At 48.3% G+C, this 23450-nt stretch overlaps 1 protein-coding gene across 1 annotated transcript; it reads right to left on the minus strand.

Moving 5' to 3' along the window:
- Nucleotides 1–23450, minus strand: COPS3 (COP9 signalosome subunit 3). Its single transcript, XM_029212317.1, has 12 exons — nt 23307–23450; nt 19262–19391; nt 16776–16888; nt 16635–16684; nt 14870–14962; nt 13234–13413; nt 10451–10591; nt 8380–8553; nt 5274–5360; nt 1680–1793; nt 723–803; nt 1–433 (listed from the first exon to the last, which is right to left on the minus strand). Exons 1-12 carry the CDS (start codon nt 23359–23361, stop codon nt 380–382), a joined length of 1272 nt encoding a protein of 423 aa, XP_029068150.1. The 5' UTR covers nt 23362–23450; the 3' UTR covers nt 1–379.

Consider the following 23450-nt stretch of genomic DNA (forward strand, 5'->3'; position numbering starts at 1 on the left):
TTTAGATTCACATCTTCCAATAATTCCTAAAATCTGTATCTGTTCACAATGAATATGTTTTTTAAAAGCTTTTCTGAGGAAAAAAGTGATACAGAAGACACGCCAATGTTCAAATAATTTAAAACAAAAAGGTAGATTTAATGCAATAACCACATTAATCTGAGGATAAATAAATCCACAACAGGCTTTAAAGTTTGAAAACGTTTTCCTTTCTTTGCAGAGAGAATGGTTTTCTGAAAGCACACAGGACCGAAGACGTCAAAACAAAACACACCGCCTTAGTGTCTAGGTGAGACGGGCCTGGTCCTCCCTGCTGCCTTCCCGACACCTGCCCCGTACACGGAGAAGGCTTCTTTGAAACTCAGGAGGGGCACTGGCTTCAGGAATAACTGGATGGCTTGTTTCCGGAATCGTCTTCCTGTGACCCCATGCTCTGGAAGGGAGGGAGAGAGGCAGTGCGCTTGTCTGCCCTGGCCAAGGGTTTCCCGCCAGCCCCGGACACCTACGCCCCCGAGGACGCCACCCCGTGTGTGGGGTAGGCAGGTCCAGGACCCCCACCCTCATCCCTAAACACACTTCCAGCCTGGAGTCTGGAAACGTCCCCAACGAGTATGTCTCTGTGAGCCTCCCCGATATGGCTTCTGAGCACAAGCTCACACTCCTGATGGAGGATGCCACCCCGCCCCGCCCGGCCCACTCAGTGAGTGAGGGGCCCCAGTCACCTTCTGCACGAACTGGGGGTTCACTGTGATCTCCTGGTCCATGGCCCTCAGCCGTTCGTCCAGCTCTATGCACCTCAGCATCTGTGTGGCAGGCAGGTGCGGATGCGCTGAGTGAGCGGGTTTAGGGCAACGTCACCTTTTTAGCCTAGACTATTACTGTGGGTGCTACAGGGTCACAACCCTGGGGCCAGACGAATTCTGGAGTCAGAAGTTCTGGATTCCGTCAGCAACTCAGTACAGCAGGGCCTGGGGCAGCACCCCGTCATCAAACACCCTGACATCTTTTGCAGTGAGACCTAAAAATATTCATTTGCCATCACGAGTTACATAAAAAACCTTCCCGTTTTCAGGGTTTTTTAAAGAAAACTTGGAATTGCCAAAAACAGACGGTGGAGACATACTGCTTTGAAGGTTCTGAAGCTGCTCAGTTCAATCCGTTTGCCTAAACAGAGGTAAGAAACCAGACCACCCACACACTCCTGGCTCATGTCCAGATCCCAGTAAGCACTCGGAGCAGGATGCGCTCCGGGGCCCACGCTGCTGCCCAGGGGCAACCGCGGATGGCTCGTCTCCTCCAGCTGCCCGCTCTCCCCCAGCAGAGACAGGGGATTCCTGACTTCCTGAGCTGGGGCTCCAGATTCACATTACTGAAGGCTCTACAGTATAGGTGGCCACTGGGTACGGATAAAACCGTACCGATTCTAAGACCCTTCAACTGTTTCAGGAGTTGAAGGAGGCTTTGGTGAGCTAGACAAATAAGCTAACCCACCATCTACTTATAATCGTACAACCTGGGAGAGTCCACCTTGAAATTAACTTTCTAAGAAATAAGATGTTCTTAGAAAACTAGTTGGGAACTACCCGTATTTAGAGCTAAAATTATCTTGGAACATACAGTCAGTGTTTCAGGTATAACATCATAAACATCAGCCCAAAACACCTGGCATTCGTATTTACCTCCTGATCGATGTTATGAAGCATGGCGGGGTTATTATATTTTTCAGGGTTATCATGGAAACTGACCATCCCATCCTTCTGATTAATACTTGCAAAAATTTCACCATCTTCTATCTATAAAAGAGAAATCAGGAAAGCAGTTTAGACCCAAAAACGATGTGAATATGCAGTGTTTCAATACAATCAGGAGAAATCACAGAAAGCAATAAATAAATCTGTATGTGTATTTATAAGCACCACCTGCTCACTCAAAGGTGTCTATTAAATACCTATCATGTGCTCTGCACCAAGACAGATGTGAAGGGATGAAATCCACATAAGGTAAATTAACCATTTTACTTAATTAATTAATTTATTTGGCCATGCGGCACACAGGATCTTAGTTCCCCAACCAGGGACCGAACCCGTGCCCCCTGCATTGGGAGCGCAGAGTCATAACCACTGGACCGCCAGGCAAGTCCCAAATTAACCATTTTAAAGTGAACAATTCAGAGGATTCAACTACACTTGTGGTGTGCAGCCACCAACTCTACCCTGTTTCAGAAGATCTCACTGCCCCCCCGGGGAACCCACCCCATCTAAGCAGTCGGTGCCCACCCCCCTCCTCCCAAGCCCCCTGCAGCCACTAGTCTACTTTCTGCCCCGTGGATTTGCCTGTTCTGGATGTTTCATATAAATGGAGTCAGACAATATGTGGTCTCCGTTTCTTGCTTCTCTAGCATAATGTTTCGGAAGTGCCCTTACATCTTTAGAAAATTTCTGTGAGATACAACTGACATTGCCGTTGCATATTAAAAAGTGAAACCCTAACACATTTTTGTTTCACCCCAGTAGAAATTGTCTTCTGGTCCTTTAAGAAAACTTTTCTGCCAATGCTGATTCCAAGGCAGTTTTAAGGTCTTTGTTCTTCGCATCAACAGCTGGGGATTTATTTGTTTGGACTCTTCATCGCCAAATCCTGTCCATGAAGGAAAAAGCCAGAAGCCAATAAAATCCCAAACAGGTGTTATTCTAACAAATTGCTCCCCAGGTGACAGTGGTCTGTCACAATGGAACTGAGCTGCCTGAGCTGGTCTGCTCCTTTCCACCCTGGAAAGGGATGGGCCCCAGTTAATGAAACACCAACAGCCCAACACACACTAAACAGAAGGCGTAACTCTGACCCCGTGAGCAAAGAGAGCTGCCTCTTCACAAAGGGGAAGGACATGCACACCGGGCTCACCACAGTGGCACTCTCTGTAGTAACCACAACTGGAAACAACCCAAGCGTCCCCCGATGGGAACGGAAAGGCAGCCTCGTACCGTGGAACGCTGCAGCCCTGCAAATGAACCGACTACAATGATACGCAACACTGTGCATGAATCTCATGGTGTTGAGCAGAACAAGCCAGATCCCGAAGTACATATGCTGTACGCTTCCTTTTATATAAAACGCAAAAATAGGACGTGACTAAAACTAGGCCGTTAGAAATCAGGATAAAAATGACGTTTCCAGGCAGAGGTAGGGCTGGAAGCAGGTTTGAGAAGGCTGCACACTGCATGATTCCAACTATATGACATTCTGGAAAAGGCAAAACTAGAGAAAATAAAAAGATCAGTGGGGGTGGGGGAGGGGGAGAGGGACAAATAGGCAGAGCACAGAGGACTTTCAGGGCAATGAAAATACTCCACACGATACTATGATGGATCCATGTCCTTATACACCTGTGCAAACCCACAGAACGTCCAACACCATGAACGAACCCTAATGTACACTAAGGCCTTGGGATGGTGACACATCTGTGTAGGGCTGTCAGTTGCTAAGAGCTGTCCCACCCGGTAGGGATACTGATAAGGGGAAGCTGTGCACGTGTGGGGCGGGGAACCCTGTCCTTTCCCCTCAATTGTGCTATGAACCTCAAACCGCTCTAAAAAAATTGAGTCTTATTTAAAGAATAACCCCTGCCTTCATAAAGTTTACACGGTAGGGCAGGATTTTTCAGGTGTGGCCTGACGTTTTGAGCCAGACAATTCTTTGTGGCGGGCGCGGTCCTCTGCATCGTGGGAGCTAGAGCAGTGCCCCTGGCTCTACCCGCTACATGTGAGTAGCACCCCCAGCTGTGACGACCAGAAGCGCCCTCAGACATTTGCCCTGGCAAATGCCACGTGTCTCCGGCAGACAGAACACCGCCAGCCGGTCTGGAGCCTGTCAGGGTCTGTCTGGGCTGGGCAAGCACCTCGCTAGCTGTGTCCGCACCGCTGACGCGCAAGTCCGGGGAGGTGTGCGGCTGACCCACGGGACGAAACCCTGTGGGCGGCAAGGTGCTCTCAGCAGGTGCTCCGAGGCTGGGGAGGTGGGACGGGTTTTGTTTGTTTGGGATGTGTGTCTCTGTGTTTGGAGGATTACGTTGAAGGAAAAAACCTCCAAACATTTGTAAATTGAACTATGGAAAGAAAATACTCCATTATCACAACTGAAAACAGTTTCATGACTCCTAATCCGGACCTGGCAGCACTCCTGACATCACAGGGGAGATCACTAGCAGAAAACGCAGAATGCTGACTTTCTACATGAGAAGACGTGCCTGACCCGGGCTGAGGACAGAGGTTTGCTCTTGGGGATCAGATCGGAGGCATGCGTTTGTGTAACAGAATAACTAAATGATGCTATTTCAACTTGGTGGGTTACCACATAGTCATTTCAATGCTTATCCAGGGACTTCCCTGGTGGCGCAGTGGTTAAGAATCTGCCTGCCAAAGCAAGGGACACGGGTTCGAGCCCTGGTCTGGGAATATCTCACATACCGTGGAACAACTAAGCCCGTGCGCCACAACTATAGAGCCCGCATGCCGCAACTACTGAAGCCCGCGTGCCTAGAGCCATGCTCGGCAACAAGAGAAGCCACCGCAATGAGAAGCCCGCACACCGCAATGAAGACCCAATGCAGCCCTGCCAAAGTAAGTAAGTAAGTAAACAAATAAATAAATAATATAAAAATGCCAACCTTTAAAAAACAAATAAACAAATAAATAAATGCGCATTTAAATTTGGGGAGTGGGGAGTTACAACTGGGAAGTAAATGGGTCTCAGGTGTCCTGTGACATTTGCTATCTGCAGCTGGAGCTGAGCACATGGGGATCTGCTCTGAGTGTGCTCTTGGGGTGACACGGCCCAGGAGGGGGGTGAGTCAGACTGCCACCCATGAGGTCACCAGGCCCCTACCTCGCTGCACAGGACTTCCTCAGGGCAGCAGGGCCCTGCTCCACATATGGCTCGTCCGTGGGCTCATCACAGACCAGCAGGCAGAGCAGCACTGCTTTGTGTCTCTTTGTATTATCTGAAATATTTCATGAGTGTTTTAAATGATATTCACAAAAACTGTGACAATGAAAATATAAATACGGAGCACTGCTAAGACACCAGTGTGTGTGACACATGAGTACCTGTCACGGGAAAACCCCAAAGACTGTAAGGAAATCGACGAAAATGTCCACAGTGGTTGACACTGGATGGGCCCCCCTCGTCCTCCTTTGTATTTTCTATCGTAAACACCTGTTACCTTTACAAGGACAAAAATCCAGTGATTACTTTTTGAAAAACAGCAACACACTCACCATGTGCAAGACATACTTTTCTGCCTCCTGAGGTCCAGATAACTGCACACGACTTGCCATGTCTTGTAATGACAGCGTTAAAAAGGTCTGAAATTCAGAAGTTAATTAATCACAAGTAGAAACGCTGAGGAGAGGAATTTTATTAAATGTGTGCAGAGCTCTACTGAGTCTCTGAAAATCTGCTCTCCAATACTGTACAAGGTAACGTTTTGTTGTGAAGGTGACATGCAGTGGATAAACTAAGGTTTCAGCATCAGTTTCCTAGAGGACTAATGACTTTTAAGCAGTATCCCACACGTGTGTCCTGTACATCTGAAATGACGTGTGCACCGCCATTTCAGCACCGCCTGCAACGGCAAAGATTGGAACCACCTAGAAGTCCGTTAGCAGAGGACTGGCTGAGTGCAGCGCAATTACACGAATGGACCCCTACACGGTTGTAAAAAACTCACTGGGTGTGGACACTTTTTATGAGCTGGAAAAGAATCCAAGACATGTGCATCGTTAAATTTAAAAAAGGATGCAAAACAGGGTCTACAGCACGCTCACATCTGTGTACAAGGAAAGAGTGCATACGTGTGACAGCACACGTGCGTATGAGTGCACGTGCTTCCATGTGCACAGATGATCTCTGGAAGGATATCTGAGAAGCGGGTGACACCAGGCTGCCTCTGGGGAAAGAAAAGGCCGGCTGGGGTACAGGAACTGGATGGAGATTTTTGTGTCTTTGAATTTCGTATTGTAAACATATTACCTTGTAAATAATATAAAATTGAAAAAAAATCACATTCGTCCTTCAAAATTCAAAGCTAGAATGTGTAAACAAATAGGGGGTTAAAAGGAAACCAGTGTTTATCATTGGTTTGCCTGGGACTTGATGAAAATGCCCCCTTTCAGGAACAAATTAAAAGAACTCTGTTTTTTTTAGGGCAGCTGGCAATATTTACAATGATGGCATTTTCACAGCAGGCCATGTTAAGACTGTGATGCTGAAAATTCTTGATAAGTCAATGACCGAAAATTCTACTGATACATATACTTTAGTTCAAAGAGTAGCATCCCCTCTCCAAATGAAACTACCGTTAATTCTAAGAAGTATCTAAGTAGTTTAGCGCCAATGAGGACTCAAAAGTGAACATTTCTAAATACCCGGAACTGTCCTTTTCCCCATTTCAAAATAAGGAGAAACTTTGTTTCTTGAATGTCTACCAGAAGAGGACTGGTTGAGTGAGTTGTGACCATCCGTACAACAGAGTACGACGTAGAGTCATTGTGGTGCAGGCTTACGTTGCCATGGAAACAAGGTGAAGACAGTGAAAAAAGCAGTGTACAGGACAGCACATACAATATGATCCCAACTACAGTTAATGGGGTGTCTACACACAGAGCAGAGGGATTTAGAGAGACGCCCACAAAACATGAATGTGGAGCAGATCTGAGGCTCACATGATAAGCCCATTTCCCTGGCGGCCCTGCAGCAGCCTCTCATCCCGACACCCACATACAGTACACCTGCTGAGACTTCTTTAAAAGCCTTTGATTTTTTTGCCCTTTGAATAGCAGACTACTAACCTGGCTGGAAAATCCTCTGGTGCCCCATCTACTGTTCTGGCACCAGGACATGCCGCCACGCATCCTCTATGGCGGCGCCCCTGCCCACCAGCAGCTGTGATGCCCCCCCCAAGGCCGCCGGGAAGGGCTTATCAGCCCAGCGGACTCAAATCAATGGTAAGTCAGCACGGTAGGACCAGGACACTGGTGACTGTGAAGCCACTGCCCCGCCCTGGACTGGCCACCCAAGGCCCTTCATGTTTGTTTGGTCACACTCTGGATCCGTGTTTATCCAATCCAAAGTGGAAAACCGCACTTTCCATATAAAGCATACCGACTTCTCGGTATAAGCTATCAACGGATTCCAAAGTGACGAACTGGGGTTGACTATTTCACAAGAGTTTAACTGATGATTTTCGCAGTGGCGCCTACTTACTAGATTCCCTAAGTTCTAATTCTTCGCCATTTTGTAACTTAACATCTTTCTGAACGTGCACTGTCTTCTCGCCTTGTTCACATTTTGGTTTTCCATCTAAACTCCCAGTACCAGTCACCTACGGGTGCAGCTGTTTCCCAGCAGCTCCTCTCGATGGTGAGATAGAAACTTATTGTACTTAGAGCAGCTGTGTTGGCACCTGGGCCAAATGGAAAACACTGTGGGGAGAATTCAGCTGCCGGTCACCTTGAATCTCTTAGGTCCGGTCTTTTTAGCCTACGGGTCCAGCTGGCTTTTCTCTGACAGGACATATGTTTTTCCTCTTCTCGAGGCGCTCTCTCTTTCGTGTCTCCATCTTCCTCTTACAGATGGATGTCTGGAGTGTCTGGAAGGGGCCTTCTCCTCGTGTGCGGTGACCCTTCCCTCTCCTCCTGCTCCAGGAGCGATTCTCCCCATGCAGTGGCGGCCTCCCCGGCTGCCCCTCCTCCCCCTGGTCCCCTCCAGCCTCCCTGGCCCTCGCATCAACTGAGCAGCACCCTTTCCCCTCCTCTGCCTGGAGCCCAACCGCCCCGTCCTTAAGCCCCAGGAGAAGAGCCGCACCATCCCGGTCGCCGCTGCTCTTTGTTGGTTTACCACTGCCTGCAGCAAACGCCTTCCTGGCTCATGGGGAGCTTCGTTTTTCTTTTTACACTTTCCTGGGCAGTTTTAACATTTGATAATAAGCGTATTTTCCGTCATCAAAAGCCACTAGGTTTATTTTCATCTTGAAAATAGAAAATACACGATCGGCTCACCTCCCCCAGCTCCAGTGTGCTGGCCCTGTGCCCCCGCGTGGGTCAGCCCGCCGCAGGGTCCAGAGCAGCATGGCCACGCCCCCGGGCTCCCTGTCTGTACCTCCCAGGGTGGCCGTTATCTCCTACCTCTTGCCCTTCACCTGTCCCTCTTCTCAAATACCCTGCCCCAGCACTGGAAAGACCAAAAGCACCCATCAAAGTGCCCTAGGGAGTCAGCTGGGAGAGCTCTTCCTCAGGCCGAGACCCTGTGCTACTGCCTCAGCGCTGAGGGGGACGAGGGGAGAAGAGGAGCCCAGGGTCAGGAGGGGCCCGGCCAGGGCCTCACCTTGGTGAGCCTCTGGATGTTCTTCTTGTACAGCGAGGACAGGCACTGCTTCACCAGCCCCATGTTGTTGTCGCGAGTGAAGGTCTCGCTATGCTTGGTCACCAGGGTGCGGAGCTCCGAGGGGTTGTTGGTGGAATAAACTTGCGCTAACTCGTGGTACGCGTTGCTAAGAGGCTAAAGGTGTGCAGGCGGGAAGAAACCAGATTCGAGAGTTAGAGGAACGGAGCCTGTGTAAGACGCAAAAGAAAACATGGCACTAAATTTGGAGTAAGTACATTCAACATCCTTTACTGTTACCTAACAAATTATAATTTACCCAAAGCAAATGCCTAGTTTTCAAGACCAAGGATAGAAATGCACCATGGAGTAGTTCACTGTCAAACAAAACAAACACCCACTTCGTAGTACAGAGCAAACTGCTGCACAGCACGTGCGGTACACACGGTTAGTAAAGGCACACAGGTCTTTTTTCTCCATCAGGGGCTCTTGATTTTTCTCTTGATAAACCACTTTGGGAAGAAAGAAGGAAAATTCCCACCCTTCTCAGTTCTCTCTCCCTCTCACACATACCTCACCGGGCGCAAAGGGACAACCCGCTACTTCTGGGGGAACCAGAGACAACAGGGCTGAGGGCGCACTCAGAGATGTGCTGCTTTCACCATCGCATGCGCTCCCCTCTATCTTATTACATGAGCATGTGTTGCCCTCTATCTTATTACGTGCGCATGCATTTCCCTCTATCTCATTATGTGAGCATGCGTTGCCCTCTATCATACATGTGCATGCGTTGCCCTTATTACGTGCGCATGCGTTCCCCTCTCATTATGCGAACATACGTTGCCCTCTTATTACGTGCGCATGCGTTCCCGTCTCATTATGTGAACATACGTTGCCCTCTTACTACATGCACATGCGTTCCCCTCTATCTTATACGTGCGCACGCATTCCCCTCTCTCTTATATGTGAGAAACCGGACCCAGGCCCACGAGTAGGTCCGTGGTCCTGAGACACGGATTCAAACCTGCATCCCTACCCTGAAGCCTGTGCCCTCTTCACCACTCTGATATCACCGCCAACAAACCACAATTGTGGGGAAGGAGGCTGAGTCATGGGGACCTCACCTTACAAAGGCCCTCCTCCTAGGGCCACTTCAATCACCCCGGGAGCTCCCCAAACCTGCGCATCCTTCTACCCACCCCCATGCCCCTGTATGTGACTAAAAGCCTGGAGTCCGAGAAGCACAACGGGCTCTTAGAGAAGGACACGGGCCACCCTCAACAAGGCAGCACGGAAATCTTCTCATCAGGAAGACTCTCACACTGATCTAGTAAAATTCTGAATTTTGTACAAGGAGGGTCAGCAAAAAATTGTTATCAGAATGATAGTGACTTCAGTTTAAAAAAAAACAAAACAAAACCCCATGAGCATGTATTATTTTAAAAAAAAAGTAGGTCATTTCTTCACGTGGTCCCAGGGCTGAGTTCTCAGGGAAACGAGCAGCTCTGTGAGCAGCGCTTGGGGTCTAATAAGATTCCCCAGCACTTGGTCAAAGTGAGAGTCCAACAGAGTCAGCACTGCTTTTCTAGGACCTTAAACATCTACAGCTATGATCACCCAGAGCAAAAGTGTGAAAATAGATTCCTAGTAACATCACGGTCCGTCAGGTGATCGGTGTGCACGGACTGGGAGGGTTCAGGCTCTGCCAGACGCCCAGGAGCCGGCAAGTGAGCATCTGCTAATTTAACGTGCTGGGAGAGCTAGGGCCCCTAGAATAAGACAACAGAGGGCTTCCCTGGTGGCACAGTGGTTGAGAGTCCGCCTGCCGATGTAGGGGACGCGGGTTCGTGCCCTGGTCCGGGAGGATCCCACGTGCCGCGGAGCGGCTGGGCCCGTGAGCCATGGCCGCTGAGCCTGCGCGTCCGGAGCCTGTGCTCCACAACGGAAGAGGCCACAACAGTAAGAGAGGCCCGCGTACCGCAAAAAAAAAAAAAGATTACAGAGCTACGCATCACCACAATTTCCTATGAACAGAACATGTCACCTAAGAAATCCTTCTGTTTTAAAAACTCACCTTAATGAATCTACCCACAATTTGAGACGTATATTTCGGCAGCTGTTGCACTTTGCCAAGCAGTATCAAAGAAACGAGAATATACTTTTTATATGCCTCCAGCATGATGTGACTGACAGCCATAGCAGGAGTGGCGATGGCCTGAGCAGGAGTGAAGACAGCAGGGGAGCTTGAATTAGGAAAAGAGCACTTATACTAAATCACTACCTTTTAATAACTCTAGCATTTACCCTTTGAACACATCCAACTCACTGGGCTTTGGTGTCTTCACCAAGCTGTGCGACTATCACCACTACCGAATTTCAGAACATTTTCACCCCCTAAAAAGAAACCCCAGGCCGTCAGTGGTCACCGCCCACCCCCCAACCCCAGGCAACCACTCCTCTACTTCACATCTCAATGGATTTGGCTACTCTGGACAGTGCACATAAATGGCTTTTTTCTGTGTGTGTGGCCTCGCTGCGTGGCTTATGGGATCCCAGTTCCCCAACCAGGGATTGAACCCAGGCCCTGGGCAGTGAGACCACGTAGTCCTAACCACTGGACCGCCAGGGAAGTCCCATAAATGGCTTCATGTAGTCTTTCGTGAGCAGCTTCGAGGTGACATTTTCAGGGCACACCCCTGCAGTGGCCTGTGTCAGGACCTCATTCTGTGTCATGGGCCCACAGTGCCCCACCTTCTGTGTACTCAGATCCTCAGCTGGCGGGCATCTGGCCACGTGAATCATCATGCTGCTGTAAACATTCATGTATGGATCTGAGTGCACATTTGCCTTCACTTCTCTCGGGTGCAATCCTGGGAGCGAAGTGCCAGGTCATTTGGAAGCTTTAGGTTTAACGTTTTGAGGAAGCGCAGAACTATTTGCAAAGCGGCCACACCACTGTACACCCCACTGGCAGTCACGAGGGCTCTGAACTGCCCACATCCTCATCGACACGTTACTGGCTCTCTTTTTAACTTCAGCCATCCTCGTGTGACTTGATATCACACTGTGGTTTCGATTTGCATTTCCCTGATGACTAGTGCTTTTAGCCATCTGCCTATCTTCTTTAGAGCAATGTCTATTCAAACCCATTGCCCATTTCTAAAATTTTATTGTTGAGTTTTAAGACATCTTTGTATATTCTGGATGTAAGTCTCTTATCAGAAACGTGATCTGCCAATATTTCCTCCCATCCTGAGGCTGCCTTTCCACCTTTTTTCACCTGGATTCATGAGGGTTAAGAATTCAAAACTATCACGCCCAAATCAGCCCAAATGTTCCAAATCAAAATCCAAGCCACTGAGCCTATAAGGCACTTCTGAGAATTATTCAATGGAAACACTCATGCAAGTGCAGAAGAACACAAGTGCCACGATCCACACGCAGCACTGCTTTAATGGCGAAGCACCACATCTGCTTAGAGTACCACGCCGACCGGGGGCTAGTGAACTGCCAGGGCCACATGTGGCATGGGGTCAGAGGAGGAGGCTACTTTCACTCTTTACTTTATATAATGCTGTGTGATCTGAGTTTTTTTCACTAAGTACATCCTTCTTTTGGATTTTAAAAAGGCAGTAAAACAAAATCTGTGTCACCTCCTGAAGTTAAGGTACTAATACTACCTGGAACTGATGTACATCATGAAGACACAGCGCCATGAAGTAGACTGTCACTTGGGCAAAAGAGGGACTACGTGGATTATCAGGTAAAAGCCTTCTAGCTGTAAACATAAACATGCTGTGTCTTTGACATTTCAACTCTCTGTGACAGACCACGCACCTTCCTGCCGCGCGCCCATGTCTCGGCACCCCTAGACCATCGGCGGGCTCATCCCACCTCTGCTGGGCTGCAGAGCCACCGCGCACGTTCAGTCGCTGCAGGTGTGTGCTCGCAGTTTTCTGAGGAACTGAAATTGTGACCGTACGGTCAATGTAGTCCCCTGGAAGGTCCTACCTGACCAGTCACGTCCTTGAAAGATATCACCCCTGCCAACAGCACCTGTGGTCACCCTGCCCTAGGCCCCCAGCAATGCTGGTCAGCTCCCGCTCACTGAGGCGATGCCCACTCACAGGTCTGTGTGGGGGCTTCTACAGCATCTCAAATATACCATGAGCTCCTCTGCGGCTTGGAATGTCTTTTATTACCTGAACGTGTGCTCTGAATGAAACAACTTATGGACATCTGGCAAATTTATCCTAAAACACTGGTTTTAGCCAGTACTGTCTATCTTTGTTAGACCCTGAGTGAAGCTGCAGAGCTGCGCAATATGTCTCATTACACAGACACAAAGGTGGGAGGCACTCTTCACTGTGTACTCCTTCACACCCTTTGAATTACAGACCAGAAGAATGTTTTATTTATTAAAGTAACAAAAACTCGGGAGTTCCCTGACAGTCCAGTGGTTAGGGCTCAGCGCTTTCACTGCTGTGGCCCTGGGTTCAATCCCTGGTCGGGGAGCTAAGATCCCACAGGCCACGCGGTGCAGCCAAAAAAAACAATGAAAGAAAGAAAAACATAACCGAACGTCACATCTGGTTTCAGAACAAGAAGATGCGTCAAAGGTCACTCGGTTCCATCCCTTCCCCACACGCAAAGGAAGCTACAAAGTCAAGAGACACACACAACTCAACCCAAACCAGACGGGGGTCGTGGCAAAGCCTGGTCAGCCTGCCCCACGGTGCCCATCCCTCCCCTGCCCTGCGCCCCTGGCCACAGGGAAACAGCCTCTGAAAGGACCCTCCCCTGCAGCTCCAGCCGCCAGCCTGCAAGTTCATACGCCCCCGGGGGAGCGCCGACTACCTGCTCGTAGAAGTAGAGTGCTCGCTCGAAGTTCTTCAGCCCGGTGTAGACCATCCCGCCGTAGTAATAGTAGCACAGGAAGTGCTTGGCCTCATAGGCCCCATTCTCTTTGCAGATGTCCACCATGTCCACGTCCAGGTACGGGAGGGCGGGCTTAAAGCACTTGGCCAGCAAACACAGCTGTGGAAAAATTGACATGAAGCCATCATTCTAGGTGCACTTCGGCTTTAGCAGAAAGAGCAAATTCGCAGATTCCGCAAAGTTCTAGAAAATAACTGGCTTTACATTTTATTGACTAAAATGATCTAAATGTCAGCACGTTATTCCATTTTCTTAGGCATTCAGAATACAATAGCATTTCTTTAGAAAAGACTAACCAGCTATGACATAAAGGGCTCCACAAATGAAGCAAAGCCCATCTATTTACAGATGCACGACAAGTGTGACCTTTTCTCTTCACTGACCTGGTGAAGTAAGAACAGTTTCTCTCCAATCACTCCTTTTCCATGTCTGAACCCTTCAGGTAAGTGTAGGGAATGTGCAGCTCAAGACAGCAAGATCCAGCAAAGTTCTGTGTCTGGGTGATGCGGCACAGGGCACGCACAGGCACAAACTCACTGTACACCTGAGATCTGCAGACTTTACTGTATGTACGTCACACCTCCATCACAAAAGTTTTTTAGAAGAAATAAAGAGGGGACTTCCCTGGTGGCGCAGCGGTTAAGAATCCGCCTGCCAGTGCAGGGGACACAGCTTTGAGCCCTGGTCCGCAAAGATCCCACATGCCGCGGAGCAACCAAGCCTGCGCACCACAACTACTGAGCCTGCGCTCTAGAGCCCGTGCACCTAGAGCCCGTGTTCCGCAACAAGAGAAGCCACCACGATGAGAAGCCTGCGCACTGCAACGAAGACCCAACGCAGCCAAAAAATAAATAAATAAAGAGAAAAGAGAGCACGTCTCCATGTGAAATTAGAACATGTGGTTGAAATAATCCACATACCATGTTATTCATTAAGGAAACAATCTAGATACCCCACAGGGACCGGCTAAACCCATGTTATGGAATTCTCTGCAGCTGTAAAGCACTGACATGGAATCATCTCCAAGACACAGTAAGAAAAAAGCAAGGTACATAAGACATTGTATAGATTAGTATTTGTGTTTAAAAAACTAGAGAGAACAAATATAAACATATCTGCTTATATGTGCCTAAACCATCTTTGGAAGGATGCCTAAGAAACTACTAATTCCAGTTTCCTTTGGAGAGAAGGGATGGGTGGCCAGTCAGCAGGTGGGAGACGGGCTTCATTATATACCCACCCCGCTTTGCCATCTGGGTTTGGAGTCACACAAAATAAAATAAATACATGAACAACACTTTAAAGTGTAAGAAGTCACCTGGTTCGTCCTCAGGTTCCAGAGCTCCTTACTGGGATTGTTAAGGTCACAAGCGCTACTCACCCCACCTGCCCCCACATCACGAGCTGACTAGCTGGGCCTCAGTCGATGGTTTGCGCTCAGTAGCCCCAAGATTCCCTTCCCAGCAACAGGGGCAGCTACACATTCCAAGGCTTAGAACACAGCGCCATCTTCACCAAGTCCAACCGTGACTCGGGGCAACCCCTCGCTGCTCACCTGGCAAAGGTCAGCATGGACGGAGGTCAACTGGTTTGTGTTCATCTGCATCTTGTCAATGGCCTGCTTAAGGATGCCGATTCCGCGCAGGGGCTGTCGGAAAGGACACCTGTCAGCACGCTGGGTCCTAGGCTGTCACTTAGAAACGAAAGTAACATACTGATGGGCTCTTCTAAACCACAAGAGGAGGGTCCCACAGCCTCTCACGAAACTTCTGTCCCTATTCAGTCAGAAAATGTTGTCTTAAGCTGTTTACTGTGATATGTAGAGTAATTCAGCACAGCTTTTTAAATCATAAAGCTTTTTCTAATTATTGGAGATCAATAATCAAAAGCAACATTACATTCTCAAGAGTTCATTATACTTACAGCTAAACAAAAATTTTACAAATTATTCACAACAGATGAGGCCTACGCTTAGGAGACTGAATTGTGGATGAGGACGTTGGCATTGTCCCGCAGGGCAGTCTAGGCGCCACCTGCAAATCCTCTCCAGCAACGTCTCTTACCTGGCGGTAAAGTGCTGTTGGGAGTGGCACCACAGCCCCTTCTACAGCACAAGGCGCGCCAGAATGGCAGCTCCAAGCACAAACGGACCGTTTTCCTGCCCTGACCATGAATAACAAGACCGAGAACCACACGAGGTGCAGCCAGCTTCTGGAGAGGAGGTGTGGCCATAAAATAGCTGAGGAACTTAACATGTTTTTTCAGTAGAGGCTTGGGATTAACCATCTCCCTCAAACAATAATTATCTAGTGCTCCCACAAAATACCAACTGGTTCTTTGTTTTCAGCCTCTTTTACACTAGTCTTAAAGTTGAATTTCAAATCAAAAAGAAACTTACAAATTACAACTTGTGTCAATAACACAAAAAATAAAGAGTTTACCAGATTAAAGGAAACTAAAGACACACAACAATGTAATTCAACCCGTGATCTGAGACTTTCTTCTGTTATAAAAGATATCAGTGAAACAACTGGCAAAATCGGAACCAGGTCAGATTTGCTAAAGGAGTCGATCAGTGCTCATCTCCTCATGTTGGTCAGTGTGCTGCAGTCATGTAAGAGAACGTCTTAATTTGTCCTAATTTTTAAGAAACACTCGCTGAGGCACTCAGGTATCACATCTGCAACTTTCTTTCCGGGGCTCAGGAAAAAGAGAAAAGAACGAACAAGTATCGTAAGACACTAACAGCTGGGGACTCTGTGTAAGATACTAACAGCTGCGGGCTCTGGGCGTAAGACGCTAACAACTGGGGGCTCTGGGCGTAAGACGGTAACAGCTGGGGGCTCTGGGTGTAAGACGCTAACAGCTGGGGGCTCTGGGCGTTAAGACGCTAACAGCTGGGGGCTCTGGGCGTAAGACGCTAACAGCTGGGGGCTCTGGGCGTAAGACGCTAAGAGCTGGGGGCTCTGGGTGTAAGACGCTAACAGCTGGGGGCTCTGGGTGAAGGGCATTTATGGCAATTAAGTATACTAACCTAACAACTTTTTTGTAAAGCTAAAATTATGTCATATAATTGCAAGTTAAAAGGTTTAACAAACAAAAAAGCTGCATTTTACAGCACAAGGGTGCTAGAATGGCAGTTCCAAACACAAGCAGCGGCCTCCACCTTGAGGCACCACTTCTGTGGTCAGAGCCCCACAGCGACCACGTACATCCGAGCATTAGGGTCTCAACACCAGGCTGGAACCCTTACACTCAGCGCATTGTGCAGGTTAGAGGCGTGCGAAACAGAGCTATAAATACTCAAATAACATTCTTACCTGTTTCCTTTCCACAAGTGCATTTGTTAGCTGATGGCAAAGCCCAGCAACTAGACACAACAATAATAAAATATTGAAAATATAAATGACTACAGGGCAGAATACATTCTGTGGAAAAGTAGAAAAAGCTGTTCCCCTTACAGGTGTCTGTTGCATAGCGAATGTGCTCCCCGTTACAAGTGCTGATGAAGAGCTGAACCTGTGAGAACAGCGTCTCGAAGTCAGGAACGCTGGGCATAGAAAACTTCACAAACCTACAACACAGAGAAAAGAAGCAACTTGTCCTGGCGTCTCACAGGGAAACGGAGAAGTCCGTCCGTCCTGCCTCCAATGCTCTGTGAAGTTAAAGGAGTCACAGTACTTTTAAAAATGAAGAACTGGAATCTGTGAGATTCTCCCGGCCTGGTTCTCTGCACAGTCAAGACACAGAACATGGACACAAATAGAGGTTAAGAAAAATATGCTTAAAAAAAGAACAACTTTTATTACCCAGAGCAGTTAGGCAAGAAATAAAATGCAACCAAAAAAGAACTTTCAAAAAAGAAAACTCCGTCAAATGAGGCCAAATATCAGGTTGTCCTGATACTCGTGAAGTAACTGAATATAAACTCATAACCAACAATTTTTAAAAATACATTTCTTTTGCAGTCCAATGTGCTCAGTACTGCTTTATTCGCCTAGAAACCCGCTGTGGGCTTTTCCTGCCTGAGCAGAACACACTGAAGCTACGGGCTGGCCGGAGGCCACGGCAGCGGCTCATGGTCACGGTGCTGCCCCAGGACCCAGGGGATGCTGGGTGACCTGGGAGAAAAACTAGCTGCAGGGCAGGCCCGGAAGGAGTGGAGTGCTGAGAAGAGGGACGACTCAGGCAGTGGCCCATGCCGAGCCACCTGGGAGATGGTGCCACCAAGTGCCATCGTAAACACCAAGAGGGGGTCGGAGAGGTTTCGAGGGAGAAATCACACAAGCTACCACCACTTAGACACTGCTTACACGTAAACTGCAAGCTCTTCTTTAAAAAAAACAAAAAACTGAATGGTTTAAACTCATTTCAAGAAAAATCAAATGGGTATTATTGCCTAATGACAATTTCTCCATCTTTCACTTTGTACTTCCATCTATATAGTATTACTTAACAATGCCACCTTACATCTGTAATCACACTTTCCAAGTATCAAAATGTGTCCAAACAATCTCATTTGGGCTTCACAATAGGTCAGTAAGGCATTGTGATTTCCATTTTATAAATAAAAATATGAAGCTCAGGGCCTCAAACCCCATAATCAGCAGAACATAGATTCAAACCCAGGGGACCTGGAAACAAGGTCGGGGTTCTTCCCAGGTTTCCTTTAACTGATATACAACGTAAAACGCCTTCTAGTTTCAAACAGCTTCCACACACATCACCTCACTTGACATGCGCATCCGCGTAAGCTGACGTGTGTACAAATCATGCTTTCTGTTCTTTTAATCGGAAACCACAGGTGGCAGAAATCTTCCCCAGCCATCCCAACCCGCGGAACCTCCTGCAGCGGAGGCCCTGCTCCACATCTGCATTGTCTGAAACAGTGGCTACAGGCAGCTCCTGAGCCCTTGGGGTGTGGCAAGTGCAACTGAGGAACTGGATCTTTCACTTCACTCATCCATAAAGATTTACATTCAAACAGGCATATGAGCTACGTGTTCCGACGGCACCTTCCTCCTGACGCATACCTGTCTCAGAACCTCAGTGCAAATGGAGCCAGACCCTCACTTGAGGTCAATTTCTTCTCAGTTTACTTACATTACCTCAACTTTCATAACAACCACAAAATCCCGATTTATAACACTACAACATCAAGAGAAAAGAATTCAACTGTCAAAGACACAGAGCCACAAGAGTTCAACAGACCAATTGAAATAACGTCTATTTAACTTGGCCCTAAAACAGCTTAAACCTGTACAGCAACTATAGCTTTTTAAAAAAGGGAAAAAAAAAAACCCAGCTTAAACTTGTCTGAAGGGAATTGGAAGCCAGGCTGCTCTGGATCATTGGTAACTTCACTCGGTATAGCCCCTGTGCCCTGTTCTGTCACTCTTCCCTCTTTTCTTTCCGAGTTAGAAAATGGGGAGAATCCAATGGACTACGTGAATAGAAGTACTCAGATAAACGCAAATTACAGCGCCCTCAACTGAGATGGCCATTCATTTTTTAAAATACATTTCAAAATGTGTATAAAAATAAGAGTTTTAAAAGATGATAAAACAGAACAAAATATAAAAGCACCTACTGTATAGCACAGGGAACTCTACTCAATGCTCTGTGGTGACCTAAATGGGAAGGAAATCTAAAAAAGAGGGAATATATGTATAGTTGATTCACTTTGCTGTACAGCAGAAACTAACTAACACGACACTGTAAAGCAACTATATCCCAATAGAAATTAATTTAAAAAAGTAAAATAAATAAAAATGAAAGCAATGATTAGCCGCATTGAGTTAAAGGTAACTACTACAACGTGACTTTAGTTGTGCAAAAGAGCTCATTGTCATTTCCAGGGCTTACTGCATACACCAAAAAACCCAAAGCCAGAAAGTGCAGCGCTGAGGTTCAGCGTGCACAAAATCATAGAGGAAAACGCCCTTACAGAACAGCAAGGACTCCCAAGGAGTGCTCCTGGACATCCAGAGCCCCGAGCACGGTGTCCAGATGGGATAAGTTCTTCGCAAGGAGCTCCCCACTCTTGTTGATCAGTTCACAAAGCTGAGTCATTTGCCCTGGAAAACAGGAATAACACTATCATTCAGTTATACCACTAACCAACCAAAGGAGGTCAAATCCCAGACTTCACACCTCAGACCTGCAGGTGCCTGAAGGTGATTTCTTCTCCTTCATTTCGGACGAGGACCCAGAAGGGCCAAAGACGTCTTGCCTGCAGCCTCAGCACTAAACTTCCCACCTTCCTCTGGCCCCTGAAGGTTTCCCCTTTTCTCCACTCTCGCTTCCAGTCCCCCAAGCCAGCAGTGTTCGCATCGCCGCCAGCACCACCGCACCTCTAGGACTATGACTTCACCTTACGGCTAAGCCTCTGGGTCCACTCCTTTCTCTTCCTCCACCTTCCCCCAGATCCCCACCATTTCCTGTCTGGACTCCACCGTCTTCCACGTCTTCCAACTGGTCTGCCTCCTTCCATCTCTCTCGTCCAGCCCACAGCCCACGCTGCACCTGTCTGACCTTTCTGAAGTGCAACTCCCATCACACCCCTCCAAACGCCCCCTCGGCACCGTCTGGCCTCCTGAGCCTCCCCTCACACACCAGCGTCCCCGCTCTCGCCTTAGGTCTCTGCACGGCTGCTCTCCAAGCTCAGTGCTCCCTCGCCACTCTTCCACGACCCCCATGACCCGACTCACTCACGTCAACGGTCAGCCCGGGCCCCGCCTCCCACGGCTCTCTGTCCTCTGTGCTCTCTGCATCCCCGGGATCCTGGTGTTAGGTCATTCACATGAACTCAGCAGGAGAGTCGACCCTTCCCCAGCTTCAGAACGCAGTGCTTGCCTAGCACCCAATCAATCAACAAGCAGCTTGTTGAATTAATCTAATTGATCCACCAATCTTTCCCCAATACCACAATATTATGTCTTAACAACTAAGGTACAGAATCTAATTAGGCCAGAATTAGACTCACCGATTTCCCCCCAAGGAATTTTCTTTTTTAATTGAGATATAGTTGATTTACAATATTATAGAAGTTTCAGGTGTACAAGATACTGACTCACAATTCCTAAAGGTTATACTCCATTTATAGTTATTCTAAAGTACTGGCTATATTCCCTGTGCTGTGCAATATGTCCTCATAGCTTATTCTATACATAGTACTTTGTACCTTTTATCCCCTACCCCTATCTTGCCCCCTCCCCTTCCCTCACCCCACTGGTAACCACTAGTTTGTTTTCTATATGTCAGTTTCTTTTTTGTTATATTCATAAGTTTGTTGTATTTTTTAGATTCCACATGTAGGTGATAACATGCAGTATTCATCTTTCTCTCTCTGACTTACTTGACTAAACATAATACCCCCAAGGTCCAACCATGCTGTTGCAAACGGCAAATTTTCACTCTTTTTTATGGCTGAGTAGTATTCCACTGTATGTGTGTATATGTGTGTGTGTGTGTGTGTGTGTATATATGTACCATATCTTCTGTATTTATTCATCTGTTGATGGACTTAGGTGCTTCCACATCTTGGCAATTGTAAACAGTGCTATGAGCACTGGGATGCATGTATCTTTCCAAATCAGTGTTTTCATTTCCTTTGGATATATACCCAGGAGTGGAATTGCTGGATTGTATGGTAGTTCTGTTTTTAGTTTTTTGAGGAACCTCCATACTATTTTCCACAGTGACTGCACCAATTTACATTCCCACCAACAGTGCACGAGGATTTCCTTTTCTCCACATCCTCACCAACACGTGTTATTTGTGGACTTTTTGATGATAGCCACTCTGACAGGTGTGAGGTGGTATCTCATTGTGGTTCTGATTTGCATTTCCCTGATGATTATCCATGGTGTAGACTCACCGATTTTAATGGGTTATTCTGATGACAGACACCACGGCCACACTCTACTCCCACATCCTACCAGCTGTTTTCTGGTGACGGTGGAGGGTACACGTAAGTCCACAGGCATTAACCTCTCAAGTTTCCTCCTCAACAGTTCTCGTTCACATTTTGAACTTCAAGCTACCCATACCAGCTACTTCTATTTAGTAACTGAGTGATTTTTCCTATTAAAACACACACTTAGGGGCTTCCCTGGTGGCGCAGTGGTTAAGAATCCGCCTGCCAATGCAGGGGACACAGGTTCGAGCCCCGGTCTGCGAAGATCCCACATGCCACGGAGCAACTAAGCCCATGCACCACAAATACTGAGCCTGCGCTCTATAGCCCGCAAGCCACAACTATTGAGCCCACGTGCCACAACTACTGAAGCCCTTGCACCTAGAGTCCACAACAAGAGAAGCCATCGCAATGACAGTAGCCCCCGCTTGCCGCAACTAGAGAAAGCCCGCGTGCAGCAACGAAGACCCAACGCAGCCATAAATAAACAAATAAAAATTTACTAAAAAATAAAATAAATTTAAAAAACACTCAAATGGTATAATGCTTAAAAAATCCAAGTGACTGTAGCCAGGAACTCTGATAATTTCTAGAGCTTCTTACTATACTTTTAAATTTTTACCAAAAATAAACATTCCATTATTATCACACTCACTGCAAAACAATAACAAAGAAAGTCCATGATCTCATTAGGTATCACCTTTCACGGTAATAATACTAGTTGAACTGGGAAATATCAATACCAACTCATCATCATGTTGTTAGAGATCTCACTGGCAGGAACGAAATAGCTTCTTTGCAGTGATTTGAATCACCCACAATTAAGCATTTCAGTCCATGATTTTCCCCCAATTAAATAACTAATCCTGAGATGAGACCTAAGAGAAATGCTGGGTCACCCTGAAATCATAAGGCAGTCACTTCGTGCAGGCCAAGGGGAGACACACCTAAGGGCCACAGGGTGCGTGTGAAATGAACCCAACCAGATGGGGGCCAATGAAACGTCCTCTAATCAGAGAAAGCTGGGACATTATGCCATTCCCTTCACTTAAGGTTCATGGGAGAAAATTCTGAATAAGAGCTGAGGAAACAAGCTCATTAACGTTTGCTCTTCGGGGAGCATGAGGCACAAGCACGAGGCACAGGGGCACAGGCACGAGACACAGGGGCAGGGCAAGTGTCCTGTGCCTCTCTGTCCAGCACACTGCTCCTAAAGCAGCGACTTGCACAGAGCGCGTGTGCAAAGCTTTCAGATAAGTGATCCTGCTTGATGCTCACGACCACAGCCCTAGTTCTGTCTTGTAAATAAGGATACTGGCCCGGGGAAATTAGGCGGCTGGCACACCGAGCGACCGAGACAGGACTCCAGCCCAAAGCTTCTAGGCACACGGAACCGCGGGAAGGAGAAACTTAAGTCCGTGGCACGAACGAAAGCATGGATGGCTTCTTCACGCCTAGAGAATATGGCTCACCTGTGAAGCCAACTCCTACCAGTAACGAGAGAAACGAGACAGAACGGCGCCCCACACCTGAGCAACCTCGGGGCAGCGCCTGCCCACGGAACTCAGGAGAGAAGCGTGCCTACCCGAGGTCACGCAGCTCCTGCAACTTTAACGGTTCCTCCCTCTCAGTCCTGACAACTCGGCGGAATAGGGCCATTTCTATTCCACGAATGAACAAACAGGGTGGGGAAAGAGGCCTTACAGCAGCGGCCAACTACTTTAATTCTGGGCCCAGGGCTCGATACGCAGGTGATGAAACGAACGAACCAACGGCATGAAAATTAGGAAGAAAATTAACAACGGTCACAACTCCGTCCGCAAGAGGGGAGCCTGGAGCCAGGGCCCCCGGGGGACGTGCGCACCAAGCCGCGAGGGGCCCCGCCACGCGGCCAGGTCGGGAGGGGCCGCCGGGAGCCGAGACCGAGGGGGCACCGACGGCGGGGGGCGGAGGCCGGGCGTCGGGACCAGGGCGGAGAGGGCGCCCAGCTCGCGCGCTCGTCAGCCCCGGCCCAAGCGCCGAGACCCCCGGGCCAGCCCGGACGCAGAGTCGCGGCCTGCGCCCACCGCCTCACCTTGGGCCGAGAGCTGGCGGACGCTGTTGACGAACTGCTCCAGGGCAGACGCCATGTTCCCGGCGACCCGGCGGCGGAGGCGGCGCACGCGGGACGAGGACCGGCGACCCACTGGAGGGCCTCGAGGGCGATGACGTCACTTCC

This window comes from Monodon monoceros, unplaced genomic scaffold (genome assembly GCF_005190385.1).
Source record: "Monodon monoceros isolate NGI ecotype Baffin Bay Population unplaced genomic scaffold, NGI_Narwhal_1 Super_Scaffold_9, whole genome shotgun sequence".
NCBI lineage: Eukaryota > Metazoa > Chordata > Mammalia > Artiodactyla > Monodontidae > Monodon > Monodon monoceros.

What these genes read in the sequence shown, in the direction of transcription:
- COPS3 (XM_029212317.1), bottom strand. Translation starts at nt 23,361, where the DNA reads ATGGCGTCTGCCCTGGAGCAGTTCGTCAACAGCGTCCGCCAGCTCTCG. An exon ending in TTGGGAGTCCTTGCTGTTCT is followed by an intron (nt 16,889 to 19,261) that starts GTAAGGGCGTTT and finishes TCTGTGTTGTAG; the next exon opens with GTTTGTGAAGTTTTCTATGC. An exon ending in TCCATGCTGACCTTTGCCAG is followed by an intron (nt 13,414 to 14,869) that starts GTGAGCAGCGAG and finishes ATTTTTCCACAG; the next exon opens with CTGTGTTTGCTGGCCAAGTG.